General features: G+C 35.2%; 1 protein-coding gene and 1 non-coding gene across 13 annotated transcripts in view; both read left to right on the top strand.

Moving 5' to 3' along the window:
* The window catches only part of RPS6KA3 (ribosomal protein S6 kinase A3), a 111,102-nt gene that overhangs the window by 66,142 nt on the left and 25,069 nt on the right, over window positions 1-19,891 (top strand). For all 12 annotated transcript variants that reach the window (XM_033411512.2, XM_049704731.1, XM_033411517.2 and 9 more), the window contains 9 exons: window positions 3,814-3,894; window positions 4,647-4,726; window positions 5,311-5,417; window positions 9,634-9,671; window positions 9,907-10,049; window positions 10,249-10,319; window positions 19,290-19,378; window positions 19,575-19,639; window positions 19,716-19,818. In XM_033411512.2, the coding sequence (XP_033267403.1) occupies window positions 3,814-3,894; window positions 4,647-4,726; window positions 5,311-5,417; window positions 9,634-9,671; window positions 9,907-10,049; window positions 10,249-10,319; window positions 19,290-19,378; window positions 19,575-19,639; window positions 19,716-19,818 (777 nt within the window). The remainder of the gene's footprint in view (window positions 1-3,813; window positions 3,895-4,646; window positions 4,727-5,310; window positions 5,418-9,633; window positions 9,672-9,906; window positions 10,050-10,248; window positions 10,320-19,289; window positions 19,379-19,574; window positions 19,640-19,715; window positions 19,819-19,891) is intronic.
* On the top strand, window positions 18,036-18,138 carry LOC117197876 (U6 spliceosomal RNA). The gene has a single exon (XR_004478777.1). It is a non-coding gene; the product is annotated as a U6 spliceosomal RNA (small nuclear RNA).

Below are 19,891 nucleotides of genomic sequence, written 5' to 3'. Positions count from 1 at the left end.
GAGCACAGGCTCCGGACGCGCAGGCCCAGCAGCCATGGCTCATGGGCCCAGCCGGACCGGGGCACGAACCCGTGTCCCCTGCATCGGCAGGCGGACTCTCAACCACTGCGCCACCAGGGAAGCCCTAATTATTACATTTTTAAAAACTTTTTATTATGGAAAGTGTCAAACATCTACAGAAAGAAACAGAAAATATAGAGAAGCCCCATATACCCTTCTTTTTCCTTCAACATTTATCAACTCATAATCAATCTTTTTTTATCTGTGTTCTCTCCCTTCCCCTCTTTTGATATTTTGAAGCAAATCCCAGACATTGTATAATTTCTTCCATAGATATTTTAGTATGTATCTCTAAAAGATAAAGACTCTTGAAATAATACAATTCTATGATTATACCTGAAAAATTAATATACAGATATCTGATCAGTGCTCAAGTTTCCAGTTGTCCCTATTGTTATAATTCATTTTTCTTTTTGTAATTTGTTTGAATCGGGATCTATATAAGGTCTATATTTTTCTACTTATTTTGATAGCTATTTTTCGTGTTTAGAGTCTTTCCTTAAATTCCTGGGAATTCTTTGCTGTCTTTTCCTCATTTAAGAGTGAGGTACCTATATTCATATATATATATATATATATATATATATATATATATATATATATATATATATATATGTGTGTGTGTGTGTGTGTGTGTGTGTGAATCACTTTGCTGTACAGCAGAAATTAAGACATTATAAATCAACTATACTTCAATAAAATAAATTTTTTTTAAAGAAAAAAAAGTACGGTACCAAAAAGCTGATTAGAAGGGGTTCTATGGCAAGAATTTGCTTATTTCTCATTGACCTCCTTTCTTTAAGCTTAGATTTTAGCTTTCTCTGATTTGCTGTGTGAGTTACCACTTAGTCACCTTCTGCTACTGCTTCTCTTTTTTGTCCTTGTGAGTTTATGCATAATTTTTCCATTATTGTAATTTCAATAGGGTTTTAGAAGAAAGTAGAAAGTAAAACATCCATGTTTAACCAGAAGTCTCTTTCCATTTTAAAGTCTCTATTAATATAATAAATGGGGACAAAAAGAAGTCAAAAGTGTTAGGTTGAGTTTATGGGGACTTTTGTCCTAATAAAGTAGTCTGTGGGCCTAAAAGGTTTTGTAAACTATTGCTTAAAGCATTTTCTTAATACATAATTCTAGAAACATAAACAGCATTTCTTCTTATTCACTCTCATGTTCAAGTCAAGTAGAATTTAAAATGTAATAACTAGTATGTGATAAAAATTATTTCAGCGGAATGTAGTTGCTTTGCCAACATGAGTCAGTATTAACAAATTCAGTTTTGGGGGTTTAGAGTTTAACCAATGTAAAGCATGCCTTCTTCTGAACCACTAATATCCTAATCAAAATTCCTGATTGTAGGATGATTTATATTTGTCACTAGGTCTTTATATACATAAAAGAAACCAGATTAGAACTATTACACAGTCCTATCTCAGACAGAAGGAAGGAATTCTTTAGTGAGTGAATCTTACTGTTCGTTTTGAACTAAACAAGGTCTCATCAGTGTTGCATATAAGGAAACTATCTCACAAGGTAATCATAATAGAAAGAAAAGCATCTGGTTCTAGCCTCTCATTTTATAGAGAAGGAAGCAGGAAGCCCCTGAGCAATGAAAGGATTTGACCAAGGTAACTCATCTAGTTATTAGCATGGCCACTAAACTATAGCTCTTGACTCCCAAGTAATTGTTCTTTCCATAGTGGTACAATAATAGAAGAGGGATATACAGTAAATATACTGATGGATATTTTTGCTGCTTATTAAATAAGCTTTGTATAAGTATTGAAAGAGGTAGAAACTTGGAATCTAGCTTTAAGGTAATAGGAACATAATCCAAGATTGTATGGGTAGCGATGGAAAAAAGGGCAGTTTTGGGCTAGACTAGACTAGAATTGTCAGCAGGCCTAGGTGATGAACCTCATTCACACAAATAATAGAAAGGGCCTGTTGGACATAAGGCATCAGAGTTGTAGTGATAGGGCAAGATAACAAAATCAGAGATTGATCCTGAATTTGATACATCCACAAAACAAGTCAATAAAAAGACAGAGCTGCGTTGATATCAAGAGCAATTGAGTCCTTTTCCTGTTTTGCCTATTTTCAGTCACTGGCACCAAAATCTCCCAGTTGGAGTGGAAAACTGGTAGAATGGGAAACATAGGAAATTTTTAAGTTTATTTGTTTATTTTTCCCAGAGGGCTTAGTTCTGAGTTTTAGATATCAGTGGTCACCTTAAATTGACAAGAAAACTCATCATTCTGTCTGTTCCCGCCCCCACTGCCAAAAAAGACGCTCTTTCCATTCTTTCTATTTAATCTTCGGCAGAACCATTCAGTCTCTCTGGCCTGAAAAATAGAAGTTATGTGTGATTTATCCTTTTTATGCAACAGAAAAAAAAACTTCAATGAATGATCATTCTCACCTCTTAAATCCATTGAGCTACCAACAGAGTACTTATCAGATGATTAATCATCAGTTTACTTGTCTGTCATTCCCACCAGATTATTAGCTTCTTGAAGATTATTTTACTTGTATCTCACAGTGCCTGGCATGTAGAGTTTGCTCAGGAAATATTTGGTTGGTAAAAGAGATCTTTGCCTACTGGGTCAAATGTAAATTCATCCTGGCATTCCAAATTGTCAGGAATCTGGATCCTCCCTACTTCACCACCCCTCCCACCCCCACCCACCCCCAGCCCCCCAGTTTCCACACTGATTAGCTTCCTTCTTGCTCATCATGCATGCCTCCATGTCCTTGCTTGCACTGGTACTCGATACCTGGACTTTTCTTCTCTCGGTCCAATCCTTGTTGCCCATATAAATTCCACTCTAAAAGTCCCTAACCCCACCTCTTTGCTCTAGCCTTCCTATGCAAGTAAAACTGATCTTTCCCTTTTCTGAATTCTTGTACTGCTTATTGGTGGTAATACATCATTTTATCCCTTTATCATATTCATGGTGCTATAACTACTATTTAATTGAATATCTCTTATATGCGAGGCTCTCGATGTACAAACCTTATCTCAAATGGTCACATAGCCCCCAAAGATACAGTGGTGTTATCCCCATTTTATAGATGAGAGGTGTAATAGAGGCACAGAGAGTTTAAATAAGTAACTTGCTCAAGATGACACAGATCTGAATCCAGATTTTTCTAACTCCAAAAAGCTTTTGCTCTTTCAGCTGCACCACAGTACTTCCTCTCAGTATCTCTCCTCTCCTGCCTCCCTCAAAATACACCTTTTGGAGTATATCTGTCCTTCACCATGTCTGCCCCATATTTTAGATGCTTAATGAATGTTTGTTGAATTGAGTTGATAAGGTTGGTAGGGAGAAGTGTTAAAACCTATTTCATTTTTTGTGTGTGTTTTAACATTTCATTGGAATGCCTTGTTTTTAAAAAGTTGCTCCTTTTTTGGCTATTTTTCATAACTTTGATCAAAATACTTGGAAATCTGATGTTAAAGCCAACATCTAATATGTTCTCTGTACTTTTTTAATGTAAAGCACAGATTTTATAAATATATACAATTTCTTCTGGTAACATAATTTATTAAAAAATGGTTATTAATTTTGAAAATTCAAGAGTAATGAATAGTTTTATTTATACATATAAGTAATTTTATTTATATGCGAATTCACGCTTTTATACATATAAGCAAAATTTTATTTAAAATAGTCACCAAAGAGATTTTGTTTTAAAGATTGTCTCTGGAAGCTATTACAGTATAGCCATATGTGTAATATTTTATAGTTCGAGACCGTGTTCGGACAAAAATGGAGCGTGATATCTTGGTAGAAGTTAACCATCCTTTTATTGTCAAGTTGCATTATGGTAAGTTATGAACAACCTGCCATCTCATCCCTTTACCTCATTCTCCCACTCCCTGAGTGCATTCAGATATACTAATGTATATAAATATTTATTTGTGTATATTTGTATGTGTCTAGTAGATACATATAGTAAAGTCATGGAAATTAAACCATTACTTCTTAGATAAATTTTAGAAGCTTTTATTGCATTTAGGTTCGTGTTTCTTTTAAACATTATAGTTTCTGAGTGATAGCCATAGGAACAGGTAATAATAATCATTTTCAAATTATAATAATAATAATGTACCAGTATTTTATAGTCTATATGTGTTAGCCTAACTTACAAGCAAGAAAGATCCCTAATATCGACGTCCTGATGTTCTTATTCTGTGTAATTAAAGCTAACCAATCCACCTTTTTTTGTAGTTAAGTGACATGGTATTTTGTATTTTGTTTCATGGTTAAGTAAGTCCTTTCTGTTGGGAATTTTTCTTATTGACTGCATGTTCTAGAACTGTTGTATTCCTGAGAGACTGTTGCCTGAATAAAATCTAACAAATGTTTTAGTGGTTCCATAATAAGAAACACTGCATTTAACATTTCTACGTGGAAATTAAGAGGAATCATTGGTTAACTTCTAAATAAAAATCAGTTTAGATCTATGATGTAGTCATTAATTTGCTAAAATAGTATTCATTTGTGAATGAGTTGACCTAATGTAAGCCCCCCAAATTAAACTATGAATTAAATGGAAATTTTCGTTTCTTCATTCAGCTTTTCAAACTGAAGGGAAGTTGTATCTTATATTGGACTTTCTCAGGGGAGGAGATTTGTTTACACGCTTATCCAAAGAGGTATATAATTAATCTCTGTTTTAAATCTATTTATACACATCCTTTTTCAACTAAAGCTTTGTTATATTTCAATATTATGCTTGTCGTATTTTGTCAAGTGGCACAAGATTCTTACATTGACGAATCAGAGCCAAAAAGAGTTATTTTCCTAACTCCTGAATTTATTCGGAAAGTAGATTTTAAATTGATAAACTGTCTTTTGCCCTGCTTCTTTTAGTTATAGTTTTTTCAGAAGCAATAATATAACAACAAGATATCCTTAAACAATCAGTAGTGGAAATTCAACCTGCATTGTAAAGATCATTTTTCATTTCTAAGATGTTACTGTGATGGAGCAACAATGGCACAATCTGAATATAGTTGTTACTTAACAAAATGTAAAATTATTTTCCCCACAGTGCATATTTAGCATTTAGTAAGTCATTAGTTGACTAACTCAGTCATTTTTGAAATTTCCTTTCATAAGTGAATTGTGTAATTAGCATATTTATAATTTTTTGATATTTAAACTGTAGGATGGAACTTTAAAAAAATAGCAAATGCAAAAAGAAAATAAAGACAGAAAAATTATTATTTTATTTTAGGTCATGTTCACAGAAGAAGATGTCAAATTCTACTTGGCTGAACTTGCGCTTGCTTTAGACCATCTACATAGCCTGGGAATAATCTATAGAGACTTAAAACCAGAAAAGTAAGGAATCATGCTGCTAAGTTGAATACAGTGTAATATAATTATTTAGGGGGTAATATAAAATAATATTATTTCATAGAACTACCACAAACACTGGATTAGAATGCCTATGCTTCACATTTCTGCTAACCCTTTATGTGCTCATACTTTTAAATATCTGTTAATCAAAATACCTGTTAACGTTACCCTTGTTTTCATTTGCATTCTTTGATTTTTAATGAAGTGGAAATCTATGCTTATAGCTTTATTGGCAGTTGTATTTTTGTGTGATTTTTCTGTTCATGGCCTTCACTCATTTTTCTTTTGGGGTGTTGTTTTTTTCCCATTGTTTTGTAAGAGACCTTTCTATACAGATTAAGAATTTAACCATTTGACATATGTTGCAAATACACTTTTCTAGTTTATCTTTTAATTTTATTATTTTATTATGTATGTATGTATGTATGTATGGCTGTGTTGGGTCTTTGTTGCTGCACGCAGGCCTTCCCTAGTTGTGGCAAGTGGGAGCTACTCTTCGTTGCGGTGTGCGGGCTTCTCATCGCAGTGGCTTGTCTTTGTTGTGGAGCACAGGCTCTAGGCGCGTGGGCTTCAGTAGTTGTGGCACTCGGGCTCAGTAGTTGTGGCTCACAGGCTCTACAGCGCAGGCTCAGTAGTTGTGGCACACAGACTTAGTTGCTTCGCGGCATGTGGGATCTTCCTGGACCAGGGATTGAACCCACGTCCCCTGCATTGGCAGGCGGATTCTTAACCACTGCGCCACCAGGGAAGTCCCTATTTTTTAATTTTGTGTTATTTTAACCTACACAAGTATTTTTCCCTCAGATCTACCAGTCTTTCCTTTTGTGGTTTCTTCTGTGACTTTTATTCTTCGAAGGGCTTTTCCAATTCTCATGATAAGATTTTTTTCTTCTAATTTTATGGTTTCTTTCTTTTTTTTTTTACTTTTAACTCCATCTGGAAATTTTTTGGTATGAGGGATGGCATGGAGCTAATTGTTTCCTCCAAATACCATTTATTGAAAATTTTCTTCTCCACATGATTTCAAATTTTTAATGAGAGTTAAGCAAATTTCCCTTTACTTTTATAGTAGTGGTTATCAAGAAGCTAATATTATTTAAATTGTACACACTTCTGTGTTTTAATTTGTTAGTGTTTACTATCTACCACTTTGAGAAAGAAAGGTTTTCTTTTCTCCTTTTTTAAGGATATAAACAAGAGCCTTGTTCTATCAAGAATTTTTAAAAATAGCTTTTTTGAGATATAGTCCACATACCCCAATGTTCATAGCAGCATTATTTACAATTGCCAAGATGTGGAAGCAACCCAGCTGTCCACCAACAGATGAATGGATAAAGATGTGTTATAAATATACAATGGAATATTTCTCAGCCATAAAAAAGAACAAAATTAGTGGCTGCTGGGGGGTGGGGCAGGAATATAGAGGTGGGGAAGCGGTAAGGTACAAAGTATTGGGTGTAAGTTAAGCTCAAGGATGTATTGTACAACACAGGGAATATAGCCAATATTGGGGAAGAGCTGTAAATGGAAAGTAACCTTTAATTATACTAAAAAAATTTTTTTTAATTAAAAAAAATAGTTCTACCACCTAAGTATGCATTCTTAAACAATATAGGTTTCATTTGTTTTAAACTTTATTAAATAAATACTGTACATAAATCTTTGTGTCCTGATCTTTGGACCTATATGATATATTAATATCCAGCTATTAAAACTAAAGTAAACAAGTCGATGTTTTTTAGTATATTCAGAGTTGTGTAACTATCATCTTTATCAAGAATTTGGATATTACTTACCTTAAAATGTTACATGCAAAATTTAAATTATATATTACAATAGGAAACAAAGGAAATACTCCTTTGGAATCCTGTTAAGTGATCATTTAGAAATTGTTATACTTTCATATTTTACGGTTTTTTTCAGGTATTTTGTTTTCGGATAAGTTTCATATGGTTCTGATTTTATTCCCCAGATAATGACTGAGTTTTTCTCATCATTTTCCCAATTTCTAACTATCACAACATAAAATATAATTCCTAGTGAGAATGAATATTCAAGCATATAGCCCTTAGAAGAAAAATTTACTGTGAACATAAGATTAAACATTCATAATAAAAATGTGTTCGTGTTTTATATCATTTAATTGAATGTATTTATTGTAGACCATTGTATTAATGTTGGTTTTAAAATTATATATAAAGCATGGATCCTGTCTCAAAGATCAAATAAGATCTAATGTGGGTAAGATTGCTTATAGTGAGATTTTTCACGTAAATGTCTAGACTACACTATTAAACTGAAATAACATTTAATTGTTAAATGATCCAAGTGATATCATCATGTAGAGCTTAGGAGAAATTTAAATTTTTAGACCAATTGTTTTATGCACTATAAGGGGTTTTCCAGATCCTTTTAAACTAGAACTCTGTTACAATAAATATGGCTAAAAATAATTATTAATAATTGAAAGGGAACTTTGCTTATTGAGAGTAATACAGTTGACTTTTTCTTTCAAAGATAAAGGACGGGCATGGTTATCTTAGAATGCACTTGCTATAGGAAGTATAAGTAATTCCCTTTTAGCCATGTTTTCTTTTTTAATTTTTTCAAAATTACCAAGAATGATTTGAGGTTTGTTTTGTTTTGTTTTTAGAACTGTCTTCCAGGTATTGATTAGACAGAAGGGAGGATGATTCCCACCATACCTAATAATTCCCTTTATATTCCCTAAATGTGTTGGTCTGCTTTCTAGTCAAGCATAATCAAGATCAATATTTTTTTCATAACAAGTCCTTTGTAGTGAAAGAGACTTGAACACTGTGTCCCTACTGAATTACCCTCACTGGTAAACATTATTGTAATCATAGTTGAACTGATGATATAGGAAGGTTGGTAGTATTTTTGACATAGTAAAATTTTATTATAACAAAATTTGGCTTGCACATTTTTTTAGTTAATTAAAAGAATTAAAAGTAAGGAAATAAAGTAAGGAATTAAATGTATTAAAAGTAAGGAAATGCCTATATTATGGAATAGTTTTGAATATGAGTGAAATAGTTGACCTTATTACTTGACCTTTCAAGTCAGTATACTCAAATACCCATCCAGAAATGCAGTAACTGGCTTAACAGCTTAGTACTTACTCCTTTCTATAGCTCCTTAATTAACGACCTTACTCTCCACTCAAGTATCTGCTAAAGCCAGAAAATTGAGTGTCTTCTCCAGTTGTTGTTCTTTATCATAAGTCATACCTAAGAGCACACTATTCTTTATTTTTCCTTCTAAATTGTTTTCTAAAATTGCAGATCTGATTATCTTTACCTTCCATTCATGTAAACCTTTTATGATCTTCATTGCCCTTAAGAAGAAATCCCAACTCTTTGGAATGCTCTATCAGCTCTTTGTAGACTGGCCCCATTCATGCAATATACATTTCTTCTTTATCTGTGCTCTACCAAACAGTGAGCTACAAGATGAATAAGGTCAAAGTCTCAAGGAGCTCTCAGTTTACTGAAAAAGAGAGAAAACACTGGATAATATATACAATGTAGTGATGGGTCAAAGAAGAACAAGGAGTATGAGGAAGGTGGGTTGAGGAGAAGAGGATTGTGTAAGTTGTGTCAGAAAAAAAGCTAGGAAGGAATTCCCTGGCGGTCCAGTGGTTAGGACTCATCGCTTTCACTGCCGGGGCCTGGATTCAGTCCCTGGTTGGGGAACTAAGATCCCGCAAACTGCGCAGCACAGCCAAAAAAAAAAAAAAAAAAAGAAAGAAAAAGAAAAAAAGCTAGTAAAGAATGATTGAGTCAGATGCCTTTAAAATGACAGCTCTAACACTTTTGACTTAACTATCCAGACCTCTGTCTATTGTGCAAGCACTAGGGAGTTTAGTTAGGCCACCTCTGCAGAAAGGCACTAAGAGCAACTTAGAATATAGGTCTTGGTTCCTTTCCTCATAGTTCTCAAGTGTCCCTGGCTCATTAATACAAGTTATAAGGCTTTGCCTTTGGGATTCGTTATGTATGTGTGTCCGAAAAAATAATTTTTCTCCTCCTTTACCTTCGCCTTTTTATTCAGAGTCTAAAGCAATATTTTGGAATGAATGTGATGATCTGATACTTAACAGAGTAATTTCAGTTTTAACTTCGAAAAATCTCTCTTTAATGGTTTGAAAAGATTTTCTAACTTTGTTTTCTTTCAGCATACTTCTTGATGAAGAAGGTCACATCAAGTTAACAGGTAAAAATCCTCATTTTGTTAAAATAGTCTCTCCTACTCTATATAATTAATTTCCTTTAAGGTTGATCATGGTATAAATATTAAGTAACACATTGTGTTAAAAACTTGAATTAGAATTTTTAAATAATTAATGTAAATATTGGAACTATTAATGTAAACTTTGGAACTCAAAGTTTAAACTTTACGTGTGCAAATTATTGTAGGATATTTATGAACTTGATATTTATTTTGGCAGATTTTGGCCTAAGTAAAGAGTCTATTGACCATGAAAAGAAAGCGTATTCTTTTTGTGGAACTGTGGAATACATGGCTCCAGAAGTAGTTAATCGTCGAGGTCATACTCAGAGTGCGGACTGGTGGTCTTTCGGTGTGTTAATGGTAAGGTTTGGGGTGTTTTTTTGTTTGTTTTTTTTTTTTTGAAGTTCACTAGTGAATATAGTAGAAATATAAATCACTTGTTTTATTGTATAGCAATTTTAGAAGATGTGGTTGTAATTAAGATGATGCTTTTTTATCTTCTAGCCTTCAGATTTTATACCTACTGACTAATACCTCTGATTATTTCGCCTTTTTATAGTTTGAGATGCTCACTGGTACACTACCTTTCCAAGGAAAAGATCGAAAAGAAACAATGACTATGATTCTTAAGTAAGTACTCCCTAGTGGATGTGTTTTGATGAGATTTAAAAATAAATGCTTCAAACTAAAAAATGAGATTTTTAGAGTGTTAACTATAGTATAAGAAATAACTAAGAAATTCATTGATATTATGACATCAATATTACGTGGTTTAAATATGAGCAAACCCCATAGATCTAGAATACTCATAATTATCTTCATGTTACTACTGAAAGGTTTACTTTTGAGATTTGGAATATGAAAAAGATGCCCATTATTCTACTTCTGTTTACGTTGTCCTGGAGGTACTAGCAAGTAAAGTAAGGCATCCAAAAGAAGTGCAGCTTAAGGTTTAAAAAGCAGAAATAAAATTGTCATTATTGGGAATTCCCTGGTGGTCCAGTGGTTAGGACTCCACGCTTCCACTGCCAGGGGCCTGGGTTCGATCCTTTGTCAGGGAACTAAGATCCCGCAAGCCCCACGGCGCGGCCAAAAAAAAATTGTCATTATTTAGTTAACATGATTGTGTCCATAGAAAATCCAAATCTTCATATAAATCCTTGGAATTAATGAGAGCTTGGCAAAGTTGCTGGATAAAGGGTCAATAAATAAAATCTATTTCATGTCTGTATACTAGCAACAGAAAATGGAATTTTTTTAAAAAGATACTGTTTACAATAGTAAAAAAAAATCAAACCTAGGGATAAATCTAGCAGAAGTTATGCAAGAACTTTATGCAGAGAACATAGAAAATGCTAGGAAATTTTAAAAGACCAAAGTAACTTGGAAGGTTGTACCTTCCAATATTCACATTATGACAGACCCAAGTGTTATAAAGGATGTGTGTTATCCAATAAAAAAATATAATGTGAACCCCATACATAATTTTAAATTTTCTAGTAGCAACATTAAAAAAGTAAAAAGAAACAACTAAAATTAACTGTAATATATTTTATTTAACCCAGTATATCCAAGATATTATCATTTCAACATGTGATCAGCATTAAAAAATGATCGAGACATGATACATTATTTTTTTTATTTGAAACTCACTGCAGGTTTTACACTTACAGTTTGAGCTAGCCACATTTCAAGTACTCAGTGGCTGTATGTGACTAGTGGCTACCATATTGGACAGCATAACTGTAGTTTCAATGCAAATCATATTTAAATCCTAACAATTTTTTTGTGTGGAACTTAATAAACTGGTTCTTATATGATAATACAAAGGACCAAGAATAGCTAAAACACTCCTGAAGAATATCAAGATAGGAGGACTTGCTTTACCAAGTATCAAGCCTTGCTATAACTATAATTAGGACAATATGGCATTAAAACAAGTATAGAAAATAGAATTGTGCAATGGACTCGAGAGGCCAGTAGCAGACCTATACATATATGGACACTCGATTTACAACCATTGGAAATTGCAGAGCAGTAGGGAAATAGCACCTTTTTTAGTAAATCATGCTGGAAAAAATGATATTCAAACAGAAAAAGATAAAACTACCTCACACCATACACAAATCATTTCCAAGTATATTACATATATATATATATTTTTTTAACATATATATGGGAAAAGGGAAGAAAGATTCTAGAAGAGAATATAGGAGGAATCTTCATGACCTTGGTGTAGAAAAAGTAGTCTTTCAACACAAAAAGCATGAGCCATAAAGGAAAAGATTGATAAATTATTACTACATTAAAATTAATAACTTCTCATCAAAATATTCCATTGAAAAAATAGAAGAAATTTATAACATATAACCAACAAAGGACTTGTTTCCAGAAGATGTCAAGGACTCCAGTCAATCAATAAGAAAAAGACAGCCCAGTAGAAACATGAAGAGACGTAGGGACTTCACAAAAGAGGATATCCTATGGCCAATAAGCTTATTAAAAGATGCTTGCCCTCATTAATCAGAAAATGCAAATTAAAACCACAGTGAGCTACAACTACATACCCGCCAGAGTAGCTAAGGGTACAAAGACTGACAATACAAAGTGCTGACGGGCTGTGGAGCAGTGGCAGCTTTCATACATAGCTGGAAGGAATGTAAATACTCATATAACCTCTTTGGAAAGCAGTTTTTGGCATTTCTTCTAAAGTCAAATACATGTATAACCTCATCCAGTAATCCTGTTCCTAGGCATGCACCCAGTTTTTATGCATCAAGGTACTTGCACATCAAGAAACAAGTACCCAGATATTTATAGCAGCATTATTTATAATAGCCAAAAGGTAGAAACTAGATTGTTAACAGAAGAATGGACTAATAAATTGTGGTATATTCATACAATGGAATACAGCAGGGGTTGACTATAAATATTTTAGATTTTGTAGGCCACACACAGTCTCTGTCGCATATTTGTATTTTTTATTATTTGCTTCTAGCACTTTTAAAATGTAAAAACCATTTGTAGCTCAAAAGCCATACAAAAATAGGCTGAAGCCTTTTTTGCCCGTGGGTGTAGTGTGCTATACAGCAAAGAAAATGAACAAACCACAGTTACATACAATGACTTGGGTAAATCTCACAAGAATGTTGAGCAAAAGCAATTCAGACACAAAAGAATGAATACTACACAGATGATCCTATTTATAAAGTTTTAAAAGCAGACAAACTAAAGCATAGTTTTTAGGGTCCCTATTTAGATGGCAGAAGCCTGCGGCAAAATCAGGAAAGTAGTTACATTGGATGAGGGGTTCTGGCAATGTTATATTTCTTGGCCAGATGACTGTTCACTTTGTGGTCAATCATGGAGCTGTGTACTTTGGTTTTGGGTTTGGGAGGTTTGGTTTTGTTTTTTGCACTTTATGTTATTCTTCACAATAAAAAACATTGAAAAATATTTGCTATACAAATGAATGTTCAGTGAACCTTCATCACTCCATCTACTCTGGCCCCTTCCTTTCAGCTAATAGACACACTTTAGTGTTGAGAAAAACAAACCATTTCTTTGACTTGGCCTATCTTTCAAGTTTCTGCAGCATCTTCCTGCATTCTTTCAACAAAAAGCCTCTTTAAAGAGTGGTCTGTGCTTTCTCTTACTTTTTTTTTTTGGCTGCTTTTATCCCATAGCCTGTTTGTCGTTCATTTCTACCGCTCCATTGAGCGGCTCCATTCTCTCACTATGGTCATCAGTAATTTCCTGGTTGCTTAAACTAGTGGCAGATTGTCAGAAAGGTGACTCTTTGTATGATTTGTTCACGCAATTCATTCAACAGATGATTGAGGTCTTTCTATATGTACTTAGGATGCAATGTGAACAAGAGTGACAAGATCTTCTGTGGTCTCACTGAGCTTGCATTCTAGTGGGGGAGACAAGGAATTAATATTTAAACAAATAAATATAATAATTTCCCGTAGTAATAGGAGCAGTGGGGATAATAAACCAGGGTACTTTTGAAGTCTGAGGGAAGGGGCAGGGGCAGGAATCATTTTAGATGAGACATTTAAGGAAGGTCTCTCTGAGGAGTATTTGACACTGCTGGCCACCCCCTCCCCCCTTCATTTTTCCTACTTTCATCTGCTTCTCCCACCTCTCTAACCATTCCTCTTTTGGTCTCTTTTGCTTGACCATTCCTTTTCTGCCTGCTTTTCTCTTTTTAATTATGAAAAATTTCAAGGGTAAATTCGCTAAAATAGAATAATACAGTGAACATACGTATACCAATCACCCACATTCAACAGTCATAAAGATTTTGCCACATTTGCTTTGTCTATTCCTCCTTTCTTTTTTTCTTCTTTACTGAAATAGTTTAAGCATTCCAGACATGTCATTTCTCACCTACTGCAGTTTGCATTGCTAAAATGTATGGATATTTTCTTATGTAAACTGGTAATAGTTATCTAATACCAATCCTTAACCAGATTTTTCAGGTTTTCTCCAAAACTGTATCCCAAATCAAGTCTGCACATATCCTTTCGTTGTATTTCTTCAGCTTCTGTTCATCTAGAACAGTGTACCCCTGTTGTTCCCCTGCCATTTACTTGTAGAAACCATGTCACTTTTATAGAATTTCACTTTCTGAATTTATCTTGTTAAAAGATGAGACCACTTCTTAATATCTGAAACAAAAAGCATAAAGGTGATTGTATTGCTTACTATAGTAGGGAAAGCGGTGCTGGTCCAGTAGAATCTCTCCAAGCAGAGTAGACCATTGTTCTTATATAGGGTTTTGGGGAAGGGTGGAGTTCAAGAATTGGCAGGTTTTCAGGGCCTAAAATGAATCGACATCATCTGTAAGTATGGTTACTTGGGTGGGACTCTTGGCACTCAGGTGTGGTTATTGGCGTCAGTTCATTCTTATTTGGCTAATTTTCACAGATGAAGAGCAGTTACTGATTCGTTGGTTTGCAAAAACAAAAAACTCTGTTCACCTAGGCAAGTTGTCTTTGATCAATTGAATGGTTCTGGCGCCTCTCTTGTTACCATGGTTACATAATAATTAGTCTTTTCCCAGGAGTGTGAAGTTTTTTTATTCTCCTTGTGATGTTTTTTCACTTGTTACTTTATCCTGTTTTTGGTTAAACTTTTTTGGCAACATTATTTCATAGCTCGTGCTTTTGCACCCTATTGCATCACATCAGGAGGCTTACAGCACCATGTTGCCCCACTTTAAGTGATGAATTCCCATGGTTACAGCTGATCCCTCCATTGTAAAGTTCCCTGTCAGGTTTTCATCTAATAGTTTCATCCACTGATAATCATTACTTGAAACAGTTATTTTATTAGGGATTTTAAATTGTGTATTTTCTATTACTGTTATTCCTTCACTTATTAGCTGGTATTTTCCAAAACAATGAGCTTTTCCTCATCAACTAGGGCTATTTAGTTACCTTGAAATAAGGCTCAAACAAGATGAGCCCCAGTGGGGGTGATGTCCGATGAGTTGGGTTTTTATGTTAGTTTTGGCTTTTTCCTTTTCCTTTTTCACTATAACGAAGTCATGGGATTTAATAATCAGTGTGATTCAGCCAATTGCATTCATTATTTTTAATGCCCAAATTGTTCTTTTTCTGACCACCTTTTAAATGTTCTCGTTACCCAGTGTTCCATCTCTGATATGCTTTTCTCCCCGCCTGGACTCACTTTCCTGACTGACATCAGTCTTTCCAATAACTATTGAACATTTTAATTACTCCCAAATCACTCTTTCTTACCTTAATTTACCAGACACCAGACCTTTATTTCCATTTACTCACCTGCATGACTTAACATTTTTAAACTAAATTTATCTTTGTTCGCTGTTCTGTTCCTCTTCTTGTATTCCCAATTAACAGCTTTTCCATGTACCCTATCTCCTAAGCCAGAAACCTAGAAATCATTCTTGACTTCTTCCTCTCTTGCATACAAAGGTATTCACCAAATTCACTCTCAGAAATATTTCACTGTCCCAGCCTTCCTTCTGCATTGCACTGCTTACAGTTCTCAGATCTCCTACCCATGGTGATCTCCTACCCACACTATAGGGCCGAGCTTCTAAGTAGATTGCTCACTGCCTACCACCGCTTCCTACTCCAGATCATTCTATACTTCCCTTGGAGTTCCCTCTTGAAAATAAATCTGGTCCGTTAGTCCACTGTTCAAAGACCTCTGCTATATTCCTGTTACCAAATACGGCAGTGTTTCCCCTCGTTTCTGTCGTTCAACAGAATGCTAATTCTACAAGATGTTAATAGGTATTCTCTGAAGAAGAGGTGCTAAAAACAAATGTTTAGAAAAATACTGATTTCATTACTCTAAATTTATCGGCCTTTTATATGCAACGTATTTTATTTTTATGTGTCTAACAAGGGGTATAATAGATAGCATTCCACAAACTCACTGGATCATGAAATATTTTTTTGTTGTTGCTAAGTGTCTAGGGAAATTAATATTATTTAGTAAAATATTGGGGGACACTGGCCAAACGAATAGATTCTCAACCTTTAAATTGCATTTAAGGCCTTTTTCAATCTCCCATGTTAAAATAGATATTCCCTACTGTTCCCTTAGCACTCTTTACATGTGTCCTTCTGAATTTGTCTCTTAATGTACTAGCATTATCTATATCTGTCTTCCCCACTGATTGTGGGGGGGGCTGTCTTTATCTCCGTATCCTAAGCAGTGTCTAGCACATAGTAGCTTCAATAACAACTCACTGAATAATAAATGGATCTATTTCTGAAATAGAAATTTCTCTGCTAGCCATTTTCTCCAGCTCTGTTATTATTTTCATACTTACAGGATCATTGGTTTCCTTAATTTGTAGGTTGAGAAAAAGAGTAAAATTATATATTAGAAGTGAAACAGACCTTCAAGCTCATCCAGGCCAGTGGTTTTCAGACTGTGTGCCACAGACATCTTAGATGTTCCACAGACCCCTTTCCCACCAGCTCCCCTTCCCTGGAGGGCTATTAAAGGGAACGGGAGGAAAAAAATAGGTGTGTGAAGCACATGTTCTTTTAAATGTTTTAAATGTTGGATTTCTTAAATTCCTATTGAGAAAGGGTTCCAAGTCTACAGTTCGGCAGCCGTTAATCTAACATCCAATCCCCTTGCTCATGAAGAACTGGTAACAGGCTCAAGGGGATTGGCTTTCCCAAGGTCACAAAGTTCTTAGTAACAGACCCAGAACTAAGACTCAGATGATCTTACTTTTACAGTAGTGCTTTTTACCAACTTCTGAAAAATGAAGAAGTTCATTAGAAGATTTGGGGCTAACATTCTGTGTTCACACAAAAACCTAGACCCAAATACTCATAGCAGTTTTATTCATAGTAGCCCCAAACTGGACACAATCCAAATGTCCCTCAACAGATAAATGGATAATCTGTGGAATATCCTTGTCATGGAATACTACTTAGCAATAAACATGAATGAACTATTGGGACTTCCCTGGTGGTGCGGTGGATAGGACTCCATGCTCCCAATTCAGGGTGCCCGGGTTCAGTCACTGGTCAGGGAACTAGATCTCACATGCATGCCACAACTAAGAGTTCATGTGCTGCAACTAAGGAGCCAGCAAGCCACAACTAAGGAGCCTATGAGCCGCAACTAAGGACCCCACCTGCTGCAACTAAGGAGCCCTGGAGCAGCAACTAAGGAGCCCACGTGCTGCAATTAAGACCCGGTGCAGGGCTTCCCTGGTGGCGCAGTGGTTGAGAGTCCGCCTGCCGATGCAGGGGACACGGGTTCGTGCCCCGGTCCGGGAAGATCCCACATGCCGCGGAGCGGCTGGACCCGTGAGCCATGGTCGCTGAGCCTGCGCGTCCGGAGCCTGTGCTCCACGGCGGGAGAGGCCACAACAGTGAGAGGCCCGCATACCGCAAAAAAAAAAAAAAAAAAAAAAAAAAAAAAGACCCGGTGCAACCAAATAAATAATATAATAGATAGATAGATAAATAAATAAATAAATGGAATGAACTATTAATACAACAACTTGGATGAATCTTAAGGGAATTATGCTGCATGAAAAAAGTTACATACTATATGGTTCCATTTACATGGCATTCTTAAAATGACAAAATTATAGAAATGGAGAATACATTAGTGGTTGCCAGAGGTTAGGAATTGGGGAGGGAGGGAGCTGGGTGTGGTTATAAAGGAGCCACTTGAGGGATTCTGGTGGTGTTGAACTGTTCAGTACCTTTACTGTGGTGGTGGATACAGGAACTTAGAAATGTAATAAAATGGCATAGAACTTCACCTCACAGCTGTCAGGATGGCTATCATCAAAAAGTCTACAAATAGTGGTCGCTTTGGCAGCGCATATACTAAAATTGGAATGATACAGAGAAGATTAGCATGGCCCCTGCACAAGGATGACATGCAAATTCGTGAAGCATTCCATATTTTTACTTTGTTATACAGCAGAAACTAACACAACATTGTAAAGGAATTATGCTCCAATAAAGATGTTTTAAAAAAAAAAGTCTACAGATAACACATGTTGGATGGGAATTCCCTGGCAGTCCAGTGGTTAGGGCTCCGTACTTTCACTGCGAGGGCCCAGGTTCAATCCCTGGTTGGGGAACTAAGATCCCGCAAGGTGCGCGGTGTGGCCAAAAAAAAAGCACACATGTTGGAGAGTATGTGGAGAAAGGGGAACCCTTGTACACTGTTGATGGGAAAACTCTAATTCAGAAAGATACATGCACCCCAGTGTTCATAGCAGCACAATTTACAATAGCCAGCACATGGAAGCACCCCAAGTGCCCATTAACAGATGATTGGATTAAGGAGATTTGGCATACGCACGCGCGCGCGCGCACACACACACACACAATGGAATATTACTCAGCCATAAAATAGAATGAAATTCTGCCATTTACAGCAATGTGGATGGACCTTGAGGGCATTATGCTAAGTGAGATAACTGAGACAGAGAAAGACAAATACTGTATGATATCATTTACATGTGGAGTCAAAAAATAATGCAAATGAATGTATATGCAAAACAGAAACATTCACAGATACAGAGGACAAACGTATGGTTACTGAAGGGGAGATGGAAGGGGGGGCGAGGGACAAATTAGGGGTGTGGGATTAACAGATACAAACCACTATGTATAAAATCAGTAAGCAACAGGATATACAATATAACACAGGGAATTATGGCTGTTATCTTATAATAACCTAAAATGGAATATAATCTGCAAAAATACTGAATCACTATGCTGTACACCTGAAACTAATGTAATACTGTAAATCAACTATACTTCAATTTAAAAGATGGCATAGAACTAAACACACACACAAATAAGTGCAGTGAAAATTGGAGATATCTGAATGAGATCAGTGGATTGTGTCAATGTCAGTATCCTGGTTGTGATATCACACTATAGTTTTGTAAGGTGTTACCACTGGGGGAAACTGGGTAAAGGGTACGTAGGCTCTCTCTGTATTATTTCTGATTTTGAATCCATAATGATCTTAAAATTAGAAGTTTATTTTAAAAATAAAATACAGATACCTCCAAAACATAAAATATATGGATTTATTATTTAGAGCCAAACTTGGGATGCCACAGTTTTTGAGTCCTGAAGCCCAGAGTCTTTTACGAATGCTTTTCAAACGAAATCCTGCAAACAGATTAGGTAAAATTTTTAATTAATTTGTTTCTTTTGTGTGTTTGTTGGTGTTTGTTTTCTAGGGGGGAGATGGATATTTGTGTTTGTTGTGGGATTATGAAATAGTAGGACAAATGTTAAAAGTGAAGACTGAATAAACAATATATATATTTATCCTTGAAATAAAATTACCATTTAATCAAAACTAGTCAATTTTTGATAGGCGCAGGACCAGATGGAGTTGAAGAAATTAAAAGACATTCATTTTTCTCAACAATAGACTGGAATGTAAGTATAGAATGAAAACTTGCTTGAAATTTTTTTTATAATTAACACATGTCTAAGTCTCTTATTTTTCCTCCAGAAACTGTATAGAAGAGAAATTCATCCACCTTTTAAACCTGCAACTGGCAGGCCTGAAGATACTTTCTATTTTGATCCTGAGTTTACTGCGAAAACTCCCAAAGGTAAGGAGAAAACGTGAAAACCCAAATATAAGACAATATATATTTTTTTCTTGTTCAATCAGAAAATCTTATC

This window comes from Orcinus orca, chromosome X (assembly GCF_937001465.1).
Source record: "Orcinus orca chromosome X, mOrcOrc1.1, whole genome shotgun sequence".
In the NCBI taxonomy this organism is placed as follows: Eukaryota; Metazoa; Chordata; class Mammalia; order Artiodactyla; family Delphinidae; genus Orcinus; species Orcinus orca.
The sequence above is the reverse complement of the archived record's forward strand: the minus strand, read 5'-3'. Positions and strand labels throughout refer to the sequence as shown.